This window comes from Bombyx mandarina, chromosome 15 (assembly GCF_030267445.1).
Source record: "Bombyx mandarina strain Sakado chromosome 15, ASM3026744v2".
NCBI classification, from domain to species: Eukaryota; Metazoa; Arthropoda; class Insecta; order Lepidoptera; family Bombycidae; genus Bombyx; species Bombyx mandarina.
Window position 1 is genome coordinate 1,694,517 of NC_143221.1, and position 24,500 is coordinate 1,719,016.

The 24,500-nt window shown below is 45.9% G+C and overlaps 1 protein-coding gene across 3 annotated transcripts; it reads left to right on the forward strand.

The window, feature by feature from the left end:
• The first annotated feature begins 23 nt into the window (after positions 1-23).
• Vav (Vav guanine nucleotide exchange factor) lies at positions 24-24,193 on the forward strand. 3 transcript variants are annotated; one of them, XM_089733130.1, is made up of 17 exons: positions 67-434; positions 1,022-1,197; positions 1,706-1,765; positions 1,903-2,095; positions 6,649-6,793; positions 7,536-7,706; positions 9,023-9,238; positions 9,803-9,922; positions 10,520-10,636; positions 11,269-11,445; positions 11,772-11,974; positions 13,006-13,123; positions 13,695-13,837; positions 14,046-14,192; positions 20,624-20,773; positions 21,887-22,055; positions 22,401-24,193. In XM_089733130.1, the coding sequence occupies exons 4-17, from the start codon at positions 1,989-1,991 to the stop codon at positions 22,473-22,475; spliced, it is 2,058 nt and encodes a 685-aa protein (XP_089589256.1). In that variant the 5' UTR covers positions 67-434; positions 1,022-1,197; positions 1,706-1,765; positions 1,903-1,988; the 3' UTR covers positions 22,476-24,193. The 3 variants fall into 3 exon arrangements, with proteins under 3 accessions (XP_089589254.1, XP_089589255.1, XP_089589256.1); XM_089733128.1 differs by lacking the exon at positions 6,649-6,793 and having other exon boundaries at positions 24-434; XM_089733129.1 differs by lacking the exon at positions 1,903-2,095 and having other exon boundaries at positions 24-434.
• The last annotated feature ends 307 nt before the right edge of the window (positions 24,194-24,500 follow it).

Sequence of the window (24,500 nt, forward strand, 5' to 3'; positions counted from 1 at the left end):
GAGCGCTTACTCATTTTCGCAGATATTGCCAGTGTTGGCATTGGCCGCTAAGAAAGCTGACGGACTGTTGCTGGCTGGCTGATTGAATGTTGTATCAATTTGTGTTTCGGAAGTCAATTAACAATTAACCCTCGCATAGTTATGGCTCGTTGAGGATTAAAAACCACTGGTTCGTGCGTGTATCATCGATGTGTTTCGTCAAGTTTGTGTAAAACATGGCTTCGGGCGGTGAGGAACTGTGGCGCGATTGCGCGTCTTGGCTTACAAGATGTGGGTTGCTGCGTCCCGACCATAAGGCAAATTGGGAAACTAGCACCATTCACGACTTGGCGTATACATTACGCGACGGTGTGCTTCTTTGCAATCTCTTGAACGTACTACATCCGGGATGCATCGACATGAAGGACGTCAATCAGAGACCTCAAATGGCGCAGGTAATCAAATCTTAGCGACCTTCAAATTAAATGTTTTTTAATTCTGTTTTATGAATGCACTTCGGCCTATATATTTAATGGTTAAGTAATATTTTAATTCCATTTGTTAAAATACTTTATTATTATTTTAAATAAAATATCAATATACCTAAAAAACAAACCCTATTAATATTGAGTGCAAAGTAAAGCTAAGCACTATGGTTGCATTCTAAATTATAAATAAATCACATTTAAAATTGTATATTATTAATTATGCATTCATACTGTGTGTTGGATTGTATAATTCCATTCATAATTAGGATAGTATAGGAGAGGGCACTGAATGTGTTAGAGGTGTTATCTGCATCGTAAATTGAAAGTTGAATGAACACATGCAGTTTGTGTACGGGCCATTCATAAGTTAATATTAATGCCCACTGAATGATTGATAACTGTAGACATTACATGTTTTGTGTAATTACTCTAAAGTAATATCCCCTGCTAGAACTTTAAATGCTGATTTTTTTTAAATAGCAAATAATAGCAGAAAAAAAATCATACAACACAATAAATGTAAAGTTATGAAAATAAAAAGTTTTTGCCTTCAGTTCTTGTGTCTTCGCAACATCAAAGTCTTCTTAAGGACATGCCATGAAGTATTTGAACTACGAGAAACTGATCTTTTTGATCCATCAATGCTGTTTGAACTGTCGAATTTTCATCGGGTTTTATGTACACTTGCTAAGCTTAGCCAGTGTCCTAAAGTTCTCGCTAACAGCATTACGTGAGTTCATTTAATTTTATTACTCATATACATTATTCTTACTCATACTACACAAGGTAAAAATAAAAACAAAAATAACAAATGTAGACTGTGTAAACAATAATTATATATGAATTACATAATTATAGAATTTCGTTGTTCTGTGTAAAATATAATAATAGTGTACAAGATGAGTAATCTTAAATAATCACAATGTATCTAAACTATAATTTATTAGTATTGTTACATTATCCTCAAATACCAATTAAATAAACAGTTATTATTACAATTTTTTATTTAGACTACTGAGGCCTGTAAACTGCTGTTTACAATTGTGACACGAAAACTTACTAAAACTGGTTACTCTACTGTGTTACTTGTTGGAAACAACAAGCTAAGTGAGCTGTAATTAAATATTAAATATAATATAAAATGATAATTAAGTGCCTTGAAGCATTTTCTTCGACTTAACCCTACTTTAAAGCGAAAGCCTACATTTCTCTTTCGTTTAAATTGAAATGTTTTTCAGGCCCTTCTCAGCACATAGAACTCAATCCGAGGAGGATATATATAAAGATCTGCAGTCTGTGTGAGTATTTATGTTGTGAAACAATTACAGTATGTTATGAATATCAAAGAATAAGTTATGAAACATTTTCAAATGTTCTATTGCCCTAATCTTTTACTAAAACTCCAATTAAAAGTATAATTTTTTTGGATTCCAAGGGTTGAAATGATAACATGTAGAGAAGGAAATTCTATCGATATGCCCCCACCATACACGCCTGACAGTATGGCGCTGCCGGCAGCAGATGCGCCCTGGGTGCAATTCACCATACCAAGTGCTACTTGTGAGGACAGAGTTGAAGAGATATACGAGGACTTGTGCTACGTCAAATTCACATCGGCCATGCCCGAGGTGGCTATACAATTGTGTAGACTTGGTGCTCGCCAGCTTGAGAGATGAACTGTATTTTATAGGATTATTTGTTCAAAATTGGCTATAATAATACAAAAACAAAACTCGTTTAGAAATGAAGCAAATTTATCTTAATCAAAGACCATCTTATTCAATGCTCAACTACTACAACAAGGCATCACTGTCATATTAGAGTCAAATGGAATTTTTTCTCAGAAGATGGAATTGAATACTGATATATACTAAGACTATTAAAAAAAAATGAAAAGCCAATATTTAATTTTAATAGCTTAAACCAAATCTATTATTAGGAATACAATGAATTTAGTACCACTATAAAATGACAATTCATTTCCCACTGGCTGCAAAAATTTGGCTTCAAAAGTTTGGGTGTTCTATATGATGATTTTGCTTTGAGCCATGATGACCTGCTTCCCTCTTTAATTTGCTAGAGTAGTACATAGAACGCATTGGCTTAAATATCAATGGATGGAAAACGGGAATGCGGTATGGATACTGTAAATGAATGTAAATATTTTATACCGTTTTCAAATACCTAATACCGTTATGAAATATTTATTTGGAATTCATTTGAATGAACAATGTATAGTGACCTGATAAGAAATCTTGAAACAGATTTTAATAATCTGATTTCTTCTCTGGGCTGTCTAAAAAAAAGTGTATACACATTATCTTAGAATTGATAATAAAATGTAGGTCGTTAAAGACACATTTTTTTCGATCCTTTGCTATTATCTCTAAAAATTAATTTTGTTATAAAATGCAATATGTTGTGATATAAAGTCGTTAAGGCATTTCAAGGAATTATTTCCGTAATAATCTGAGACAAATAAATACCAGTGACGTAACGTGGCACTGAAATGATTCGTTTCCCGCTGACTGTTTTATTAATATTGACGCGATAAGCTCGACAATTTTTTGCGGTATCTTTAAAGAAAGTGTGCTTGCGTGTGTGTGAGAGAGTGCGTGTGTGCTTGCGTTCTTGCACGCGTTCGTGTGTGTGTGTTTTTTTATTGCCCTTGTAGGCAGTCTAGTATATGGCCCACGTGATGGTGAATGATTACTGTCGCCCATGGACTTCAGGAACGCTAGGGGCAGAGCCAAGCCGCTGTCTACCGTGTGTGTAAAGAAAACAATTAATTATCAGGTTTTCCTTCTTTCTGTAGGTGGCGGCCTCCCCCCGGTGAAGGCTTGACCTTCACCGGGGGGACCTGAGGGGGTGAGGCCGCGCGGCGCGCTACCAGCACTCTAGCGCGCTGCCGTGGAGTGAATAGAGCGACCGGTTGACGGTGTATCGCGTCCCGACCCGGCAGGCTGGTTCTGGTCCAGCGGGGTATTCCGGGACACCAGCGGCACCGTCTGGGCGGCCCGACGGGCTGCCGTACCGAGACGGCCGACGTTTCAGAGCCTTCGATTCGCCTCGAAGGCTGCGTCGGCTGGGCGTCCTTGGGGTGAGCCGCGCCGTCTGGTTGTAGTGTTGACCGCGGTAGCCCCCCTACCTCATCCGGGTTCTGACCTCGGAGGGGATCGGACGTCGGGTGTAAGAGTGCAGGGGAGTCGTTTAGTGGGTGGGTCCTAAAATCCTTGGGCCCGCGGTCTGCTCACAACACCATGCAGATCGTTGAGTCTCACATACCCCGCGCGCCCCTTTTGCGCGGGGACCTCGTAGGAGGTTCGGCCCTCTACCCGAAAAAAAAAAAAAAAAAGGTTTTCCTTCTTTTCTCAACCGAATTTCTTTTTTTCTATTAAAGAACTTAAGTTTTAGGCGTAAAGTATGGAAGTAGATAAATGCCACATTATCTATGTGATTTGAGAAAAATATATGAAAATTTCTGATGCGACGATGAAGGCTATATTTTATGTTGAACACACACGTCGTCTTTTACTCGGATCATTGAAGACGACAATGTAAATGTTATCTTAATATCTTGTAAATGTGCATTTTTTTTAATTCACTCTTTTTATCGCCAATGGAAACCACATTTTTAATACATAAAAGAAAAATGTCGGTTTTGAAATTGAGAAATTTCCCGATACTCGAAAGCATCTATCTAAAACTCCGGTACTGAATGTATTCCTATTAAAAATAGCACGGAAAACCGCCAAACATAATCGAACGTAAACAAGCTATGTTTACGCCACAAATAAACCCTTACACACATACCAAACATGTTAGAGCATCGCTATTATGCAACACGGAATAATAATGTCTAAATTCAAACAGATTTCGTACTCTGTACCTATATCGTTAATATCCCTGCATGCTTCTCGATGGGAAATTGAATTCAAACATAAAATAGTTATCAAACTGCAACGCAACGCAACAGCGGTCACAGCCCTTTGCCGATCCTGCGGACCGAATGTTAAACAGTTGACGTCACCCCAAAACACGTCATATCGTATCCTCCCGATCCACTAACGGTGCTTTTAGATACCTCAAGCACTGGTCATCGTTCTCGTCGAACCCGTCGCTTGAGACGAAGGACTCGGCGAGTAAATTAACCCAGAGACAGCCCACTGAGTTTCTCGCCGGATCTTTTCAGTGGATCGCTTTTCTAATCTGGTGGTAGATTCTGCGAATCACTGCTCTTGGTAGGGTTATGGTTAGCAACGTTGTCATGTTTGAGCCCCGTAAGCTCACTCATTCGCTCGATTACACTGGCATAGCCTCTCAGGACTACCGTGGTAAAGATGAAATGGAACTACAAGCGTGGTTAAAGATGAACACGTATATCTAAAGCTCTTAAATTTATAACATTGTGTCTTATCGCTGACCCCTGTAAGTGAGTGATAAAGCGATAGGTCCGACACATGTCTGCGATCATATTATCTAGAATATGTACGCACAACGAAAGTGATGATGGCATGTAGATGTTTGGATTTTAAAAGTCTATTTAGAAGCCGCGTGTTTTTTTTTTTCACTACTATTATAACCTCGCATGATTATAAGCTTTTGAATTACTGTTTATGACGGTAAGCGATTGCTTGATGACCCGATCGTAAACCAATTACTACCAAATACCTACATATATTTGTTTAAATGAAATAATAAATTTAGAAGTTCATAATGAATGAGGCGTTCGCTCCTGGCCTTTTAATTTTTCATTATTATTATTATTATTATTTTTAATGGTATTTTATGACTTGTTTTTTCCTTTATTGTAAATATGTTTATTTATTTAAGAAAAAAGAAAATATTTGAGAAAAACTAAAAAAAGAAAAAGCCCGCTGAGTTTGTTTCGCCGGTTCTTCTCAGGACTGTGGCTTTTTTTGGAACCGGTGGTAGAGTTAACATTGTTATTTTTATTTTGACATTCAACAAGTGTGTCATACTGACATCTAAGTTGAAATAAATTATTTTGAAATTGGATTTGAATTTTAATAAATATATAATATTATGAATGAAAGTTTCGTCATAATTATATAAAATTAAGGTACTACTTATCAATTTATAAAGTTTAGAAAATCAGAAAAATACCAATACTATTATTACTGCCGGAACAAATTCAATATAAAAGTCCGGCTTTGGTACCTTGATACTATTTTTACAGAATCCATTGCTCAATTAGATAATCTTCAAAATCTCTAAGTAAACGGATTATAATTAAAACGAATCAACTTTTAGCTTAGTCTATAAATATAATACTCTTATCAGATGAGCCTTACTTGGAACTATTTTTGCTCAGATTTGCACTTGTACAAGTACAGTAGCGTGTTAACCTCCGAACGTGGAGAGTTTAGTATAACTCGTCATGCGAGCGACAATCAGACAGCTGAGGCGAAATAAATTTCGCAGACAAACATATCTGACCATATATAACAATCAATAACTGATTATGCTTATATAACAAACATATCTCCTATATGTAAATTTATTAAGCGGCGAGTATAGTACACATCATAAATAACCCATGCATCACCCCGCTGAGTTTCTCGCCGGATCTTCTCAGCGGGTCACGATTCCGGTCCGGTAGTAGATTCCTTTGCGAAGCAGTTGCTCTTGAGCTGTTAAGTCTCCTTTGGAGGCGCTCGGGCAGTTGTTAGCAAATCCCAGCCCTTGGCTGAGCCTTTGCTCGCCGAACTGTCCTCGTGAAACTGGATAGGCCTCTGGTCCACCAGTAATCCCTCATTGATAAAAAAAAACAAATAGAGAAGCAGTCGCTTTTTTTCACTATTCAGTTAAACAAGAGCAATAGTTTTCATCGTAAATCTGCTAGTTACTATTTCATTTACTTAAGTTTTCCGATTCTGTTTAGTACTACCGCGTTAAAAAACAAACAAATTGACAAAGACGAAACAATTTTACCTAATTAGCTACGATACTTGTTAAAGTGAAATCAGGTTCAGATTAAAATCTCGTATAGATCGCGATGGCTTTGAACTAAATAACGATGTCAAATTGTGATCATTCATCATAGTTTGTCTCGTTTACATTTCCATATATTATATCCGTAATTTTGGATATTAATGAATGTAAAGCGGTGTGGTGTGTGGTTTACGATCGTGTCGTAACGTTGTCGGTGCGTGCGCAGCGGCGAGGCGTGCGCCCCGCTGGGAGCCGACGTCGGTGAGTACTCCAGCTACTGCGCTCGCATACACGACGAGGAGATCTACCACGACCTCTGCGCGGTCAAGAACAACAGGGAATTCGCTACGCCGACCCGCACTTTGCACACAGTACGATGGGTTTCCTCTTTTTTTGTTTTTTTTTTCAATATTATCATTTTGCATTGCCTGTTTTTTCGGTAGGTACGTGTACGTACGGTCGAGAAATAATCGCGATGAATGAAAATCTAATTCATTTAATAAATAACAAAAACACAAATGTCAATCGCATTTCAAATAATAATAAAAATCAAAAACGTTCAAAGAAAGTCGACGAATCAGATTTGTACCTAGAAATTCTCGCTCAATCAAATTCTAGACGCGGTAACAAGTAAAAGTTGGAAAATCTTCTGGCCCGCACTGAATTATTCATGCAACGTTTATTCCTCGGACCGAGACTGTTTTTTTTCGCCGGTAGTTTATTAGTTTTGTGTCACATTTAACGCTATGCAGTAGAGATTTGTTTCCGAGTCTTGTCGAATGTATTACCGAATTATAAAGTCGTATTTTTTATTGAGCTGATTACGTATTCACTAATGATCTGAACTTAATTACCAATTATCGTCTTACGGAAAAAAATCTACCGAATTATTAATTTCTATATATGCCCAGATAAATACCGTTTGTTTAAAACTAGTTTATTTTTGAATGTTAAAACAATTTTGTCTATGGTGAGTGTTGCCAGATCTTCAGTGATTACGTTCCTGGAATGCATTGCGCGTAGTTTTTGTAAATATTGCATTTTTAGTGAATAAACATTTTTATTCTTGATTCCGAATGCATGTGAAATCAAAATGGTAAATGTGATTTACAGCTAGCGACATCTTCACACAGCTTGGAGAAGAGGGACTATGTCATTAGGGAACTTGTAGATACTGAAAGCAATTACGTGGATGTTTTGAGCAAAATAATACAACATTTTATGAGGCCGCTTATGCCGTATTTGAAGCCGCAGGACCTACAAGGAATATTCTTTGGGATTAAGGTGAGAAATCAATCTCATTATTTAAGACTTCTAGTTACATGACCACGCCCAAGATGAAATCTTAGGATCGGTATTTTTTTCTAAGTAAATAATGACATAGCTGATATCAATATACGTGTACCGTGTATTGAACAATTAAAATTACTTTTACGATAACTTTTTTTATTGCACAGATGTGTGGACGAGCTCACAGCCCACCTGGTGTTAAGTGGTTACTGCAGCCCATAGACATTTACAACGTAAATGCTGCCACCCAGCTTGAGATATGAGTTCTAAGGTCTCAGTATAGTTACAACGGCTGCCCCACCCTTCAAACCGAAACGCATTACTGCTTCACGGCAGAAATAGGCGGGGCGGTTTTAATAATTTAATTTCATTATTTTCACTGATGACTAAGTTGTCTTATATATTTGGAGATTTTGCTAACTACCGTCTAATTATAGTAAAACGTATTTAATCAGATTTCCGTTTCTTTCCATTCAGAAAGAACTAAGAGGGTCTTTATAAATAACAAACACGGAATTAACTACGCGAGAAACGCCAAAATCGAACTAACACCTTTTCTTAAAGCGTGTAATCAATTAGCAATGTTTTTCGGTCGAGTAACGAATTAGTTTACGATTGAATAATACGTATTCCCCAAATAATATTAACAACTGAACGAACTGTTCTTTTCTTATTCCCCTTTTGTAAAATATAAAAAAAACAGTTGTTAATATTTTTTAATTGCGTTAGATGTGTGATAGAGCTCACGGCCCATCTGGCATTAAGCCTCTACCACTAAATTTACTGCATAACAACTGTCCCACTCAACCGGTTAATAACTGCAAGGAATTTCCCTCCCCCAACCCTTTTTCCCAGTTCTTGGATTCAGTGCAGAGCATAGAACGTGTTGATATCATCATTGATATCATCGCATTCCCTGATTTTTACCGGTTTGAAATTTCTGCATGGTTATAGAGATTTCATCGCTCTCGCCATGAATCAAGACTATTTAGCTTTCGGATTGCGATATCTTGCTCCAGTAACTGTGCCTATCTATCTATGCACACAATATAGTTGAATAACTTGAAAAAAAAACACTTTATAGTAAGCCAAACAAAATATTAAAATATAATTTTTTTTGGTTAATTTGATCAGAATATTGGGCCATAATCATTCCAAACTTCTTAGCTTCTCTGTCACAGGTGCCACTTTCAGACTTCCTCTAACATATTCATTCCGTTTTCTATCCATTATCGTTACTCCACACATCCATCGCAACATTCGCATCTCTGCTGCATGCATGGCTTTAGTACATAATGTCGAATGTATAGGAGCTGTACGAGATCCACTCCGGACTGCTGCGCCAGTTGAAGCTGGCGACGGAAGCGTGCGTGCCCGGCAGCGGCGCCCCGCGGCTCGCGGACGTGTTCCTCGCGTGGCGGGAGAAGCTCCTGCTGTACGGGGACTACTGCTCGAACCTCACGCACGCCCAGGACACACTCAAGCTGCTCGACGCCAAGGATAACACCTTCAATAAGCAATTAGCGGTGAGAGCTCTCTCTCATTATTAGTAGGATATGTTACTGCATTAGCGGAATGGATAACTCAGCATTCTGAATGAAATGCAAAAATTCTTCAAGAAGGAGCAAGATTAAAAAAAAATTACTAAGTCTAAGTAAAAAAATGATTAAGTCTGCTATGAGTTTCCGGAAAACGCAACACACGAATATTTTTGGATCCCTTGAATTTAAAACCTTAAACCTTGACCGTCTTTTTGCTAATCGAAATCAAGCGCTGACGAGTATTTATATAAACTAGTGCTCCCCTAGTGATCGAAATTCGATTCGAAGATTTCGCCAAGTCTACGTTATAGACATTCTCAATTTGACCACAGATTTTAGCAATAAGGTTTTTTTTATGAATTTGAAATGCATAATTAAAAAAAAGTATTAGCATTATGCACTCCTCTATATTCTCTATAAATATGGGAAATTTCATACTCCTCCATCCGCGCAATTTTCGTAAAAAGGGGTACGAAGTTTTTGCTTCACTTATTAATATATAGATAAACTGTAGCGGTAATGGTGTTTTTTGTATGTTATTTTTTACAGAAATGTCAGAAAGAGCACAGCGACGGCCGGATACAGCTGAGAGACATACTGTCCGTGCCGATGCAGAGGGTGCTCAAATATCATTTGCTGCTAGACAAACTTGTGCATGAAACGCAACCGGTAAGCTCAGTAACGTCCTGTCGCACAGTGTGCAGACACTGATGACTTGCCGTGTAGCTCTACCTAACCTAAACTTGTCAATTGTGATCAGATCACGTGCAGACCCTATACAGCCGCACCACTGGATATTACTCGCTAATCTCAGAGACACGGAGAATTTCATTAAACATCCTACAAATTGCATGAATTTCTGTTAAAAATATCACTGTGTAAATCTTTCTAAACTAGTCTAACTAATAAATTTAATAAGGAACAAAAGGAAAAAGATTAAAAATAAATCTTAATGACACATACCAAGCTTGTGACTTACAATGCTCTTTACATTACTACTCGATATTAGAGACGCTTCTGCTACACCTGTATAAAAGTTGTGGCGTAGCGGAGGGGGTTGTCATCATGCCCTGGGCGTTTACTCACAAAGAGGTGCCAAATGGTCCGCAAAACCAAAAATAGCTAATTTTTATTTATTTTATGTGTAATATAATAAATGTTAATTCGTAAATAAAAAGGATAGGGGTGGGGGGTCTAAAAAGATATTGTGCGCCGGGCGCGGGCTTAGATCGTTACGTCACTGATAACAGTTCAAATGTATTTTAGAATCATGAAGAGTTCCGAGGACTGGAGCGAGCGAAGGAAGCCATGGTCGACGTCGCGCAGTACATCAACGAGGTGAAACGAGACAGCGAGGTGCTGACGCTGTTGGCCAACGTGCAGGTACCGGGCTCAGTTACTGCTGTGCCTTCGCTAAGCCGAAGTTCATTATTGTGTTGTGTCTATGGCTTGTACTCTTCGTTATCGTTGGGGGCAGACGAGCCGATGCGCTACCTGATGGTGACTGGCCATCGTTCCTCATCGACCTGAGCAATAGCTATATTATCAGTGGTCGACGTCGCCCAAAACACGTCATTACAGATCCTCCCGATCCATTAACGGTGCTTTTAGGTGCCACAAGCGCCGGTCACCGTCCTCGTCGAATTCGTCGCTTGCGATGAAGGACTCGACGAGTGAATTAACCCACAGACACAGCCCACTGAGCTTCTCGCCGGATCTTCTCAGTGGGTCGCGTTTCCGATCCGGTGGTAGATTCTGTGAAGCACTGCTCTTGCTAGGGCTAGTGTTAGTAACACTCCGGTTTGAGCCCCGTGTGCTCACCTACACGTTAGGGCGAAGCTGAAATAGCCTATCAAGATTATCAGCATAGGTAAGAAAAAAAAATATCACTGTTCAAAATAAAACAAAATGTCGTCCAGCTTAGTTTAAAGCTTTTCACCTCTCAATATAATTATGTTAAGCTGGTATCAACTCTAGGAGGAACGAGCAATAATTGAGATGCTTTTCAATATTAGGACAGTATTATAAACTGGGAAGGCGCAGCGCTAGGTGCCGGGGGCGCAGGGCTGGCGGCATACGGCCGTCTGTTACTGGACGGAGAACTGAAGGTGAAAGCGCATGAAGATCAGAAGCTGAGGACCCGTTACGTTTTTGTCTTTGATAAACTAATGCTTCTCTGCAAACCCGTTAAGGTCAGTTTGATCATATAATACTTTTTAATAAGATTTAATTTTTAATTATTACAAATTGCATAACGCCGTCCACGTCACCTTAGTTTTTATTTAACTAGAACTTTAATTAACGCAACATGCGTAATTTTGTTTTATTTAACGTGACATATTTAATTGAGCACACACTTGTCTCGAAATCAGTATAATAAAAATATTTTTCTTTTAAATATTAATTTTAATAATATATACGGTGTGTAAGTTTTTTTTTTGGTATCTTTGTAATTCCAATTTTAGACAAATTTAAGAGTCAAAAAATGTTATACTAATAATGGCAATGTTGCACGCAGGAGAACCAGTACCTGTACCGCGTGGGCGTGCGGCTGGCCGAGTTCCGCGTGGAGGAGGGCAGCAGCCGGCGCGCGCTGCGCACGGACGCGCGCTGGGCCGCGCACTTCTACCTCGTGCGCCGCACCAAGGACTCCACCTACACGCTGTACGCGCGCACCGACGACTGCAAGCGGAAGTGGGTCAAGGCCATCAAGGACGCCATGTTCGTATCCACCTCCCCACCGGCACTACGACATCTGACCGAACACGTAGCTAACACTTACAACGGCTTGGCTCTGCTCCTGGCATTGCTGAAGTCCATGGGCGACGGTAACCACTCACCATCAAGTGGGTCGTATGCTCGTATGCCTACAAGGGCAATAAAAAAAAAACTTCCGTGAGTTAGACTATAGAAACTTGTATTGTCATCAGTTCTTGACATTTTATGAAATAAATCGGATGTCTTGATGTGAAGATGAATAGTACAATAAGATATTCCGTTACACAGATATGTTGGTGATAGGACCACTTGTGAATTCGCATGGGTAGGTACCACCACCTTGCCTATTACTACCGTGAAGCAGGAATGTGTTTCGGTTTGAAGGGTGAGGCAGCTGTTGTAGATGTTTATGGGCTTCGGTAACCACTTAAGTCCAGGTAGGCTGTGAGCTCGTCCATCCATTTAAGTAAATAAAAAAAAAAGTTGATTTATGTCAAACTAATAAATGCATGTTATAAATCAAAGTAGTAAAATTTATAAACTAAGGTGGTGGTATTGCGTAGTCTGATTGCACGGGTAGACCCACATTCCGATTGATTCTATGACCGCTATATAATAAATATAATCGGAACTTCTATCTCATGGCTCAATGTTAACCGCTCAACACTAAGAGATCAAGTGACAGTTTTTTGGTGAATCTGCAGCAGTAAGAATGGGGTAGCCGTTGTAACTATACTGAGACCTTAGAACTTATATCTCGAGGTGGGTGGCGCGTTTACGTTGTAGATGTCTATGGGCTCCAGTAACCACTTAACACCAGGTGGGCTGTGAGCTCGTCCACCCATCAATGCAATAAATAAAAAAACAGCAGTTTTAATTTAAAAGTACAGTATAGTAAATTGTTTTAATAATACCTTAGTTTCATTCACCAATGTCCCTCTAATTTCAACAAATATCGTTTACGTATTAAAACCTATTCGATTTCGTGTCGGGAGTTATGTAACATGATGTCATATAAGTTTAATTTTTTTTAGTGATAATCTGGAGCCGGCGGGCTGTCGGAGTACGAACCACAAGTTCGTGCTGCACACGTTCGAGAAGGCCGCCACGTGCCACCACTGCTCCAAGTTCCTCAAAGGCAGAATATTCCAGGTGATCACGCATATTCGAATATAAACTTACAATATTAATGAAGCTACGGTCACTGCTGAGGCTCGTTCAAGCTATGATTTCCTGTCGTGTTTCGTTTGCTATAACCATATTATTATACTAACTAGACGAGAATAAGCACGTACCGATGTCTGTGACTTGATGGTGCAGTTCTTTGACATCCGGTACACAAAAACATCTATGAGGACTTTAAGTACTTTAAATTCATCTAAATAGATAGCATTGCTTATTAAATAATTACGTTAATGTTCACATCTGGCATAATAATATGCTGTTCAGGATAGGTACAACATCTCCTTTCAATGTCCCTATTTAAAAAATGTTGGACAATATAATACACTAAAGAGAGCATTACACTTTAACTAGTTTAACTAGTTTGAGAATAATTATGAAATAAAGCTAATAAAGTCCTATAATATGTATAAATGCTTCGTGTTTGTTTGGGATCGAGAAGTTATGAGATAAGTTAGTTAGCTCCCCAAACCTAATTGTTTTAACAACACTGTCACCGGTGTAGCTCCACATTATAGATTAGTTCATGATGTTCTCGCAGGGCTATCTGTGCTCGGTGTGCAACGCGTGCGCCCACAAGGAGTGCATCGCTCTGTCGGGGCGCTGCGGAGGGGGACTCGCCCCCGCGCCGCCCCTGCCGCCCCACCACCACCAGCCTGACAACGCGCTGCACTACTACATGTGGTACTGTACTATACCTCACATACTACCAGGCTGTAGAGGACAGATAAGAACTTCTTATAAGATCCTTGTAAAAAAGCATTACTCAATCCAATAATAATTCAATAATCGAGATCCACGTTAATTGTTCATGTAACAAATAAACGTCTGCGTTTATAGAAAATATTCGAATAAAGAACATGTAGTTGATTCTTAACTTTGTATTCGTTAGGTATGTGGGTGAGATGGGACGAGAGACGGCGACCGCCCGCCTGGAGCGGCGCGTGGACGGCACGTTCCTGCTGCGCGTGCGGCCCCATCACGCCGCACATCCCGCGCTGCATCCCGCCAACGACACACACTACGCTCTCTCGCTCAAGTACGTCCCTCGCACCACACACTCCGCACGTCTCGCGCTGCATCCCGCCAACGACATGCACTACGCTCTCTCGCTCAAGTACGTCCCTCGCACCACACACCCCACACGTCTCGCGCTGCATCCCGCCAACGACACGCACTACGCTCTCTCGCACCACACACCCCGCACGTCTCGCGCTGCATCCCGCCAACGACACGCACTACGCTCTCTCGCTCAAGTACGTCCCTCGCATCACACACCCCACACGTCTCGCGCTGCATCCCGCCAACGACACGCACTACGCTCTCTCGCACCACACACCCCGCACATCCCGCGCTGCATCCCGCCAACGACACTCACTACGCTCTCTCGCTCAAGTACGTCCCTCGCACCACACACCCCGCACGTCTCGCGCTGCATCCCGCCAACGACACGCACTACGCTCTCTCGCTCAAGTACGTCCCTCGCACCACACACCCCACACGTCTCGCGCTGCATCCCGCCAACGACACGCACTACGCTCCCTCGCACCACACACCCCGCACGTCTCGCGCTGCATCCCGCCAACGACACGCACTACGCTCTCTCGCACCACACACCCCGCACATCCCGCGCTGCATCCCGCCAACGACACTCACTACGCTCTCTCGCTCAAGTACGTCCCTCGCACCACACACCCCGCACGTCTCGCGCTGCATCCCGCCAACGACACGCACTACGCTCTCTCGCACCACACACCCCGCACATCCCGCGCTGCATCCCGCCAACGACACTCACTACGCTCTCTCGCTCAAGTACGTCCCTCGCACCACACACCCCGCACGTCTCGCGCTGCATCCCGCCAACGACACGCACTACGCTCTCTCGCTCAAGTACGTCCCTCGCACCACACACTCCGCACGTCTCGCGCTGCATCCCGCCAACGACACGCACTACGCTCTCTCGCACCACACACCCCGCACATCCCGCGCTGCATCCCGCCAACGACACTCACTACGCTCTCTCGCTCAAGTACGTCCCTCGCACCACACACCCCGCACGTCTCGCGCTGCATCCCGCCAACGACACGCACTACGCTCTCTCGCTCAAGTACGTCCCTCGCACCACACACTCCGCACGTCTCGCGCTGCATCCCGCCAACGACACGCACTACGCTCTCTCGCACCACACACCCCGCACGTCTCGCGCTGCATCCCGCCAACGACACGCACTACGCTCTCTCGCTCAAGTACGTCCCTCGCACCACACACCCCGCACGTCTCGCGCTGCATCCCGCCAACGACACGCACTACGCTCTCTCGCTCAAGTACGTCCCTCGCACCACACACCCCGCACGTCTCGCGCTGCATCCCGCCAACGACACGCACTACGCTCTCTCGCTCAAGTACGTCCCTCGCACCACACACTCCGCACGTCTCGCGCTGCATCCCGCCAACGACACGCACTACGCTCTCTCGCACCACACACCCCGCACATCCCGCGCTGCATCCCGCCAACGACACTCACTACGCTCTCTCGCTCAAGTACGTCCCTCGCACCACACACCCCGCACGTCTCGCGCTGCATCCCGCCAACGACACGCACTACGCTCTCTCGCTCAAGTACGTCCCTCGCACCACACACTCCGCACGTCTCGCGCTGCATCCCGCCAACGACACGCACTACGCTCTCTCGCACCACACACCCCGCACGTCTCGCGCTGCATCCCGCCAACGACACGCACTACGCTCTCTCGCTCAAGTACGTCCCTCGCACCACACACCCCGCACGTCTCGCGCTGCATCCCGCCAACGACACGCACTACGCTCTCTCGCTCAAGTACGTCCCTCGCACCACACACCCCGCACGTCTCGCGCTGCATCCCGCCAACGACACGCACTACGCTCTCTCGCACCACACACCCCGCACATCCCGCGCTGCATCCCGCCAACGACACTCACTACGCTCTCTCGCTCAAGTACGTCCCTCGCACCACACACCCCGCACGTCTCGCGCTGCATCCCGCCAACGACACGCACTACGCTCTCTCGCACCACACACCCCGCACATCCCGCGCTGCATCCCGCCAACGACACTCACTACGCTCTCTCGCACCACACACCCCGCACATCCCGCGCTGCATCCCGCCAACGACACTCACTACGCTCTCTCGCTCAAGTACGTCCCTCGCACCACACACCCCGCACGTCTCGCGCTGCATCCCGCCAACGACACGCACTACGCTCTCTCGCACCACACACCCCGCACATCCCGCGCTGCATCCCGCCAACGACACTCACTACGCTCTCTCGCTCAAGTACGTCCCTCGCACCACACACCCCGCACGTCTCGCGCTGCATCCCGCCAACGACACGCACTACGCTCTCTCGCTCAAGTACGTCCCTCGCACCACACACTCCGCACGTCTCGCGCTGCATCCCGCCAACGACACGCACTACGCTCTCTCGCACCACACACCCCGCACATCCCGCGCTGCATCCCGCCAACGACACTCACTACGCTCTCTCGCTCAAGTACGTCCCTCGCACCACACACCCCGCACGTCTCGCGCTGCATCCCGCCAACGACACGCACTACGCTCTCTCGCTCAAGTACGTCCCTCGCACCACACACCCCGCACGTCTCGCGCTGCATCCCGCCAACGACACGCACTACGCTCTCTCGCACCACACACCCCGCACATCCCGCGCTGCATCCCGCCAACGACACTCACTACGCTCTCTCGCTCAAGTACGTCCCTCGCACCACACACTCCGCACGTCTCGCGCTGCATCCCGCCAACGACACGCACTACGCTCTCTCGCACCACACACCCCGCACGTCTCGCGCTGCATCCCGCCAACGACACGCACTACGCTCTCTCGCTCAAGTACGTCCCTCGCACCACACACTCCGCACGTCTCGCGCTGCATCCCGCCAACGACACGCACTACGCTCTCTCGCACCACACACCCCGCACATCCCGCGCTGCATCCCGCCAACGACACTCACTACGCTCTCTCGCTCAAGTACGTCCCTCGCACCACACACCCCGCACGTCTCGCGCTGCATCCCGCCAACGACACGCACTACGCTCTCTCGCTCAAGTACGTCCCTCGCACCACACACTCCGCACGTCTCGCGCTGCATCCCGCCAACGACACGCACTACGCTCTCTCGCACCACACACCCCGCACGTCTCGCGCTGCATCCCGCCAACGACACGCACTACGCTCTCTCGCTCAAGTACGTCCCTCGCACCACACACCCCGCACGTCTCGCGCTGCATCCCGCCAACGACACGCACTACGCTCTCTCGCTCAAGTACGTCCCTCGCACCACACACCCCGCACGTCTCGCGCTGCATCCCGCCAACGACACGCACTACGCTCTCTCGCTCAAGTACGTCCCTCGCACCACACACTCCGCACGTCTCGCGCTGCATCCCGCCAACGACACGCACTACGCTCTCTCGCACCACACACCCCGCACATCCCGCGCTGCATCCCGCCAACGACACTCAATACGCTCTCTCGCTCAAGTACGTCCCTCGCACCACACACCCCGCACGTCTCGCGCTGCATCCCGCCAACGACACGCACTACGCTCTCTCGCTCAAGTACGTCCCTCGCACCACACACCCCGCACGTCTCGCGCTGCATCCCGCCAACGACACGCACTACGCTCTCTCGCACCACACACCCCGCACATCCCGCGCTGCATCCCGCCAACGACACTCACTACGCTCTCTCGCTCAAGTACGTCCCTCGCACCACACACCCCGCACGTCTCGCGCTGCATCCCGCCAACGACACGCACTACGCTCTCTCGCTCAAGTACGTCCCTCGCACCACACACTCCGCACGTCTCGCGCTGCATCCCGCCAACGACACGCACTACGCTCTCTCGCACCACACACCCCGCACGTCTCGCGCTGCATCCCGCCAACGACACGCACTACGCTCTCTCGCTCAAGTACGTCCCTCGCACCACACACCCCGCACGTCTCGCGCTGCATCCCGCCAACGACACGCACTACGCTCTCTCGCTCAAGTACGTCCCTCGCACCACACACCCCGCACGTCTCGCGCTGCATCCCGCCAACGACACGCACTACGCTCTCTCGCTCAAGTACGTCCCTCGCACCACACACCCCGCACGTCTCGCGCTGCATCCCGCCAACGACACGCACTACGCTCTCTCGCTCAAGTACGTCCCTCGCACCACACACCCCGCACGTCTCGCGCTGCATCCCGCCAACGACACGCACTACGCTCTCTCGCTCAAGTACGTCCCTCGCACCACACACTCCGCACGTCTCGCGCTGCATCCCGCCAACGACACGCACTACGCTCTCTCGCACCACACACCCCGCACATCCCGCGCTGCATCCCGCCAACGACACTCAATACGCTCTCTCGCTCAAGTACGTCCCTCGCACCACACACCCCGCACGTCTCGCGCTGCATCCCGCCAACGACACGCACTACGCTCTCTCGCTCAAGTACGTCCCTCGCACCACACACCCCGCACGTCTCGCGCTGCATCCCGCCAACGACACGCACTACGCTCTCTCGCACCACACACCCCGCACATCCCGCGCTGCATCCCGCCAACGACACTCACTACGCTCTCTCGCTCAAGTACGTCCCTCGCACCACACACCCCGCACGTCTCGCGCTGCATCCCGCCAACGACACGCACTACGCTCTCTCGCTCAAGTACGTCCCTCGCACCACACACTCCGCACGTCTCGCGCTGCATCCCGCCAACGACACGCACTACGCTCTCTCGCACCACACACCCCGCACGTCTCGCGCTGCATCCCGCCAACGACACGCACTACGCTCTCTCGCTCAAGTACGTCCCTCGCACCACACACCCCGCACGTCTCGCGCTGCATCCCGCCAACGACACGCACTACGCTCTCTCGCTCAAGTACGTCCCTCGCACCACACACCCCGCACGTCTCGCGCTGCATCCCGCCAACGACACGCACTACGCTCTCTCGCACCACACACCCCGCACATCCCGCGCTGCATCCCGCCAACGACACTCACTACGCTCTCTCGCTCAAGTACGTCCCTCGCACCACACACCCCGCACGTCTCGCGCTGCATCCCGCCAACGACACGCACTACGCTCTCTCGCTCAAGTACGTCCCTCGCACCACACACTCCGCACGTCTCGCGCTGCATCCCGCCAACGACACGCACTACGCTCTCTCGCACCACACACCCCGCACGTCTCGCGCTGCATCCCGCCAACGACACGCACTACGCTCTCTCGCTCAAGTACGTCCCTCGCACCACACACCCCGCACGTCTCGCGCTGCATCCCGCCAACGACACGCACTACGCTCTCTCGCTCAAGTACGTCCCTCGCACCACACACCCCGCACGTCTCGCGCTGCATCCCGCCAACGACACGCACTACGCTCTCTCGCACCACACACCCCGCACATCCCGCGCTGCATCCCGCCAACGACACTCACTACGCTCTCTCGCTCAAGTACGTCCCTCGCACCACACACCCCGCACGTCTCGCGCTGCATCCCGCCAACGACACGCACTACGCTCTCTCGCACCACACACCCCGCACATCCCGCGCTGCATCTCGCCAACGACACTCACTACGCTCTCTCGCTCAAGTACGTCCCTCGCACCACACACCCCGCACGTCTCGCGCTGCATCCCGCCAACGACACGCACTACGCTCTCTCGCTCAAGTACGTCCCTCGCACCACACACCCCGCACGTCTCGCGCTGCATCCCGCCAACGACACGCACTACGCTCTCTCGCACCACACACCCCGCACGTCTCGCGCTGCATCCCGCCAACGACACGCACTACGCTCTCTCGCTCAAGTACGTCCCTCGCACCACACACTCCGCACGTCTCGCGCTGCATCCCGCCAACGACACGCACTACGCTCTCTCGCTCAAGTACGTCCCTCGCACCACACACCCCGCACGTCTCGCGCTGCATCCCGCCAACGACACGCACTACGCTCTCTCGCACCACACACCCCGCACATCCCGCGCTGCATCCCGCCAACGACACTCACTACGCTCTCTCGCTCAAGTACGTCCCTCGCACCACACACCCCGCACGTCTCGCGCTGCATCCCGCCAACGACACGCACTACGCTCTCTCGCACCACACACCCCGCACATCCCGCGCTGCATCCCGCCAACGACACTCACTACGCTCTCTCGCTCAAGTACGTCCCTCGCACCACACGCCCCGCACGTCTCGCGCTGCATCCCGCCAACGACACGCACTACGCTCTCTCGCACCACACACCCCGCACATCCCGCGCTGCATCCCGCCAACGACACGCACTACGCTCTCTCGCTCAAGTACGTCCCTCGCACCACACACCCCGCACGTCTTGCATCACATATACTGATTAAATTATGTAATTATAAATGGCCAGATGGCCTAATTATTGTTGGTCAATTATATTCTAGGACTGACAACACCGTGAAACACATGCGAGTGTGCCGCAAACCGATCGATCAGATCCCTCACTACTTCCTGTCGGAGTCGCGCTTCTTCCGGAGCGTCGTGGAACTGGTCTCCTACTACGAGAAGACGAGCCTGTCGGAGAACTTCGAAGGGTAGGATAATGAGCATCTTTTGAGAGCGTAACAGATATAAAGATCTACAAACAATTTATGTAACTGTTTAAATATAATTAAGTTGTTATAAATAACAGGAAAGACTTAATTGTATTACCATGGAAGCAGAATCCCTATGTAATGTAATCAAATAACATTTCCATTTGTTATTTATTAATTTCGGACAGAAAGTCATGTAGCAATACCCAAGTTCTATTGTAAAATTCCAATAAGTTTTAATTTTGTGACGCAGACGTGTCAATAGTAACAAATTTAATTAAAAGTTAAGTATAAAAAAAATGGAACGGGAAGGAAGTAAAAATGGGCATAAGTTAAACAGGAAACCGGAAGATACATGTTAGTTCAGTTTCGACGACTGTACATTTTTGTTAGGTCCTTTCTGGGGAACTCAATAAATAAATTAATTAAAAATAAATATTAAAAAATAAATATTCCATAAAGATTGCCCTTTCGAAATATGATCATATGAAGACAGTTTTATTTTAAAAACACATTTATTTTATTTATTAACAATATATAGTCTTACACACTTACACTTTTTTTTACGTGGTGGACGATCTCACGGCTCACCTGGTGAAAGTAATCACCGGAGCCCATAGACATCAATAATGTAAATGCCGTCACCTACCTTGAGACATGAGTTCTTAGTCTCAGTTTTTACAGTACAACGCCAACCTTAAACCGAAACGCATTACTGCTTCACGACCTTACCTGTGCAGGCTCACAGGAGGGCGTCCTGTACAGTAATGCATTATTGTTGAAATAATACTCCGGAATAAAATAAATTGTAAACGGTTTAATTCAAAGAGAACAACAAGAAAAGGAAGTAATTTGCAAAAGTAGAAACTTGTATATAAAGCAAAGAAGGTGGCGTCACAAGTAAGCAAATGGCGAACTATTTTGACATTATATAGTTTAGAAATTATGTTTACAATCTTCCAACAATATAGTGATACATTAAACGAATGTGAATTTACTTTTCTTTAATTGCCTTTTCATCTATAACTAATCTGTTTAGAATAGACACCATAATGGTGTTATCAAGAGCCACATTGTAAGTGCAATATGTTAAACGCTATTTCTGATTCGCAGCTTAAACTCAAATCTTCGATGGCCGTTCCGTCGCGTGGTGGCGACCGTCATCCACGATTTCCGCCCGCTGGAGAGCTCCCAGCTGGCGCTGCGGCCCGGCTCCAAGGTGCTCGTGCTCAGTAAGGAGGGAGACTCCCGGGGCTGGTGGAAGGGACGAACGCTAGATAAGGTCATTATTTAATTAATGCTTGTGCTATCCAACGACACAAAAGAACTAGTTGAAGAATAAGGAATCTTTGAATAAACTATTTACTTATCATTTCAATACATAAAATCATTTATAAACTACAAAAAGAATCATATTAATACTTGCCCTTTTAAATGATTTGAATATACAGTGGGTGTCAACTAATCTCGGCTTATTATCGGATATTACAGAAACATAGTTACTACTGAACGCTGCCGGTCTACCTTGAGTCATGAGGTCGAAACCGAATTGTATAACGGAAATGATATGTCGACTCAATAAGCATTACGTTTCGATGAGTCTCAAAAGATTAAAATGATTGTACAGGGTGACAACAGATCCGGGTACTTCCCCAAGGAGTGCGTGCGGGAGGAGCCGGAGTGCATCGGGGCGCTGGACTGATGTCAGCTGTGCCTCGCCGAGCGCGAGCTGCACTACGCGGCGCCGCACGGCGAGCCCGACGATCTCGTCTGAGCGGCGCGCAATGTACCGCGTCCGGCCCGCGATGTACCGCGTCTGCCACGCAATGTACTGCGTCTGATGCGCGATGTACTGCGTCCGGCGCGCCGTCACTTTCACAAATGTTAGTAAGCATCAAAAGTATTCAATAGTACCTTTTATCTCACTTTTACGGTACTGTGTGAAATTTGACTTGAAAATGTCATAAAAATGTTCCCTTATGAATGTAAATAAAATGTATTGTCCCTTCACAAACGAAACGGGCTATAACTCAGTGCCATCCTGCTCTTGTCGATAGTGAATAAAGGGATAGCAAATTATAGGACAAATGTTAATAAAATTTAGTAATTACATTATCAGAGTAGTAGATATATTGAAGTTTAACCCTTCCGTAGTTTATATTTGCTGTTACAAAAATCTAGCGAACTATTGTTTGAAAACATATTTTATGATATAAAATTCAAATAACGAATATTTTGAATACGAAAATTAATGCGAATAGAAGAGAGTGAAGTGTACATAGTACGTAGATATCGATTTGTAAACATAATTTAAAAAATCTCGAAATCGATTCACGATTATGAAAAATTAATTATTAATACTAAATATTTTGAATACGAAATTTTTATTTAAATAGGAATACTATATACATATACGTACTTCGTTTTGGTGAAAATTTAATTAAAATAAAAATCCTTAATATGTATTACATGAAATAATCGTCTACACTTGCGTGATGATTTTGAATGTAGCGTCAAGTGTCTACGAATCTACTTCACTCAAATGTATTTTTGTTTCAAAAGTAAGAAGTCAGTGTTCCCTTTATAAATCTCTTTCGTGTCCGCTTCGATGTTTAGTGTCGTCTAATGTGGCGGCCGTACGGTCTAACTGATTATATGTTAGCATCGTCGCTCACGGGCATCGGCAATATCAAGGACAAAGCTAATCCGCCTCCATAAACAACTCTCCAAATATTTTGAATCAGCTATAATTTGATTTGGAATATTCAGACCCTCTCTTACAAAATAAAATAAAGTCATGGAATAGGCACCTTTGCTTGGTTATATTGCCGTTGCCCATGAGCCACATTGAGTGTATCTCTTTTTATAATGACGGTAATAATCCCGAGTACTGCGAGATAAACTAAGAAACTAAAAACAGTAAACGCGAGTTTGGGAAGTGACGTCATTGCAGGTCGGTCGGTGCTGTCTGAGCCCGCGCTAGTAACAAGACGAGGGCTAAAACATCCGTCGGAAAAACTAATTCCTTACAGGAATATCTCTCTTTTGTTTTGCCTACCTATTCTAGTGACCTCGAAAAGTTATACTAGTTTCACAGAATGAGTGGATTAGCTCACGGAGCTCTAACCTGAGATCGTTGCTAGCACTAGCTTTAACAAGAGCAGTGCGTCTTAGAATCTACCACCGGATCGGAATCGCGACCCACCGAGAAGATCCGGCGAGAAACTCAGTGGGCATGCAATATCTCCAGTGTGTATACATTCGTCAGCCACATGAAAGCATCTATAATAGCATTTAGTTCGGCTCGTGAGTCGTAGACGTGACCAAAACTACTAAAATAATTCTTAAACTGAATATAACGAACGCGACATTGAACCGTAGAAGTACATAGTTCGAATTGCATCTGGAATGTTCGTCGAAGCTCTCTGTGCGTCAATGTCCGCGTCAATGGTGCAGAGAGAGATTAGTGTAAAGTGTAGACGCGCACAACCTCTCCGTAGTCTTCGCAGCACTATGGATGACAATACAAAATAACTCTCCTAATTAAAGTGTATTTTACATCGAATCAGCTCTCTCCGCCTCCGCGTCTAATTCCCAAACATTTAGGAAACGTTCTATCATTACCTTTAGATATTATTTGTGAATATTATTGGCGCTTGCAGTGAGACGGGAAATGCCAAAATCATAGTCAAACACTCGCCGGTGCTACCTGTACCTCATGCTAATA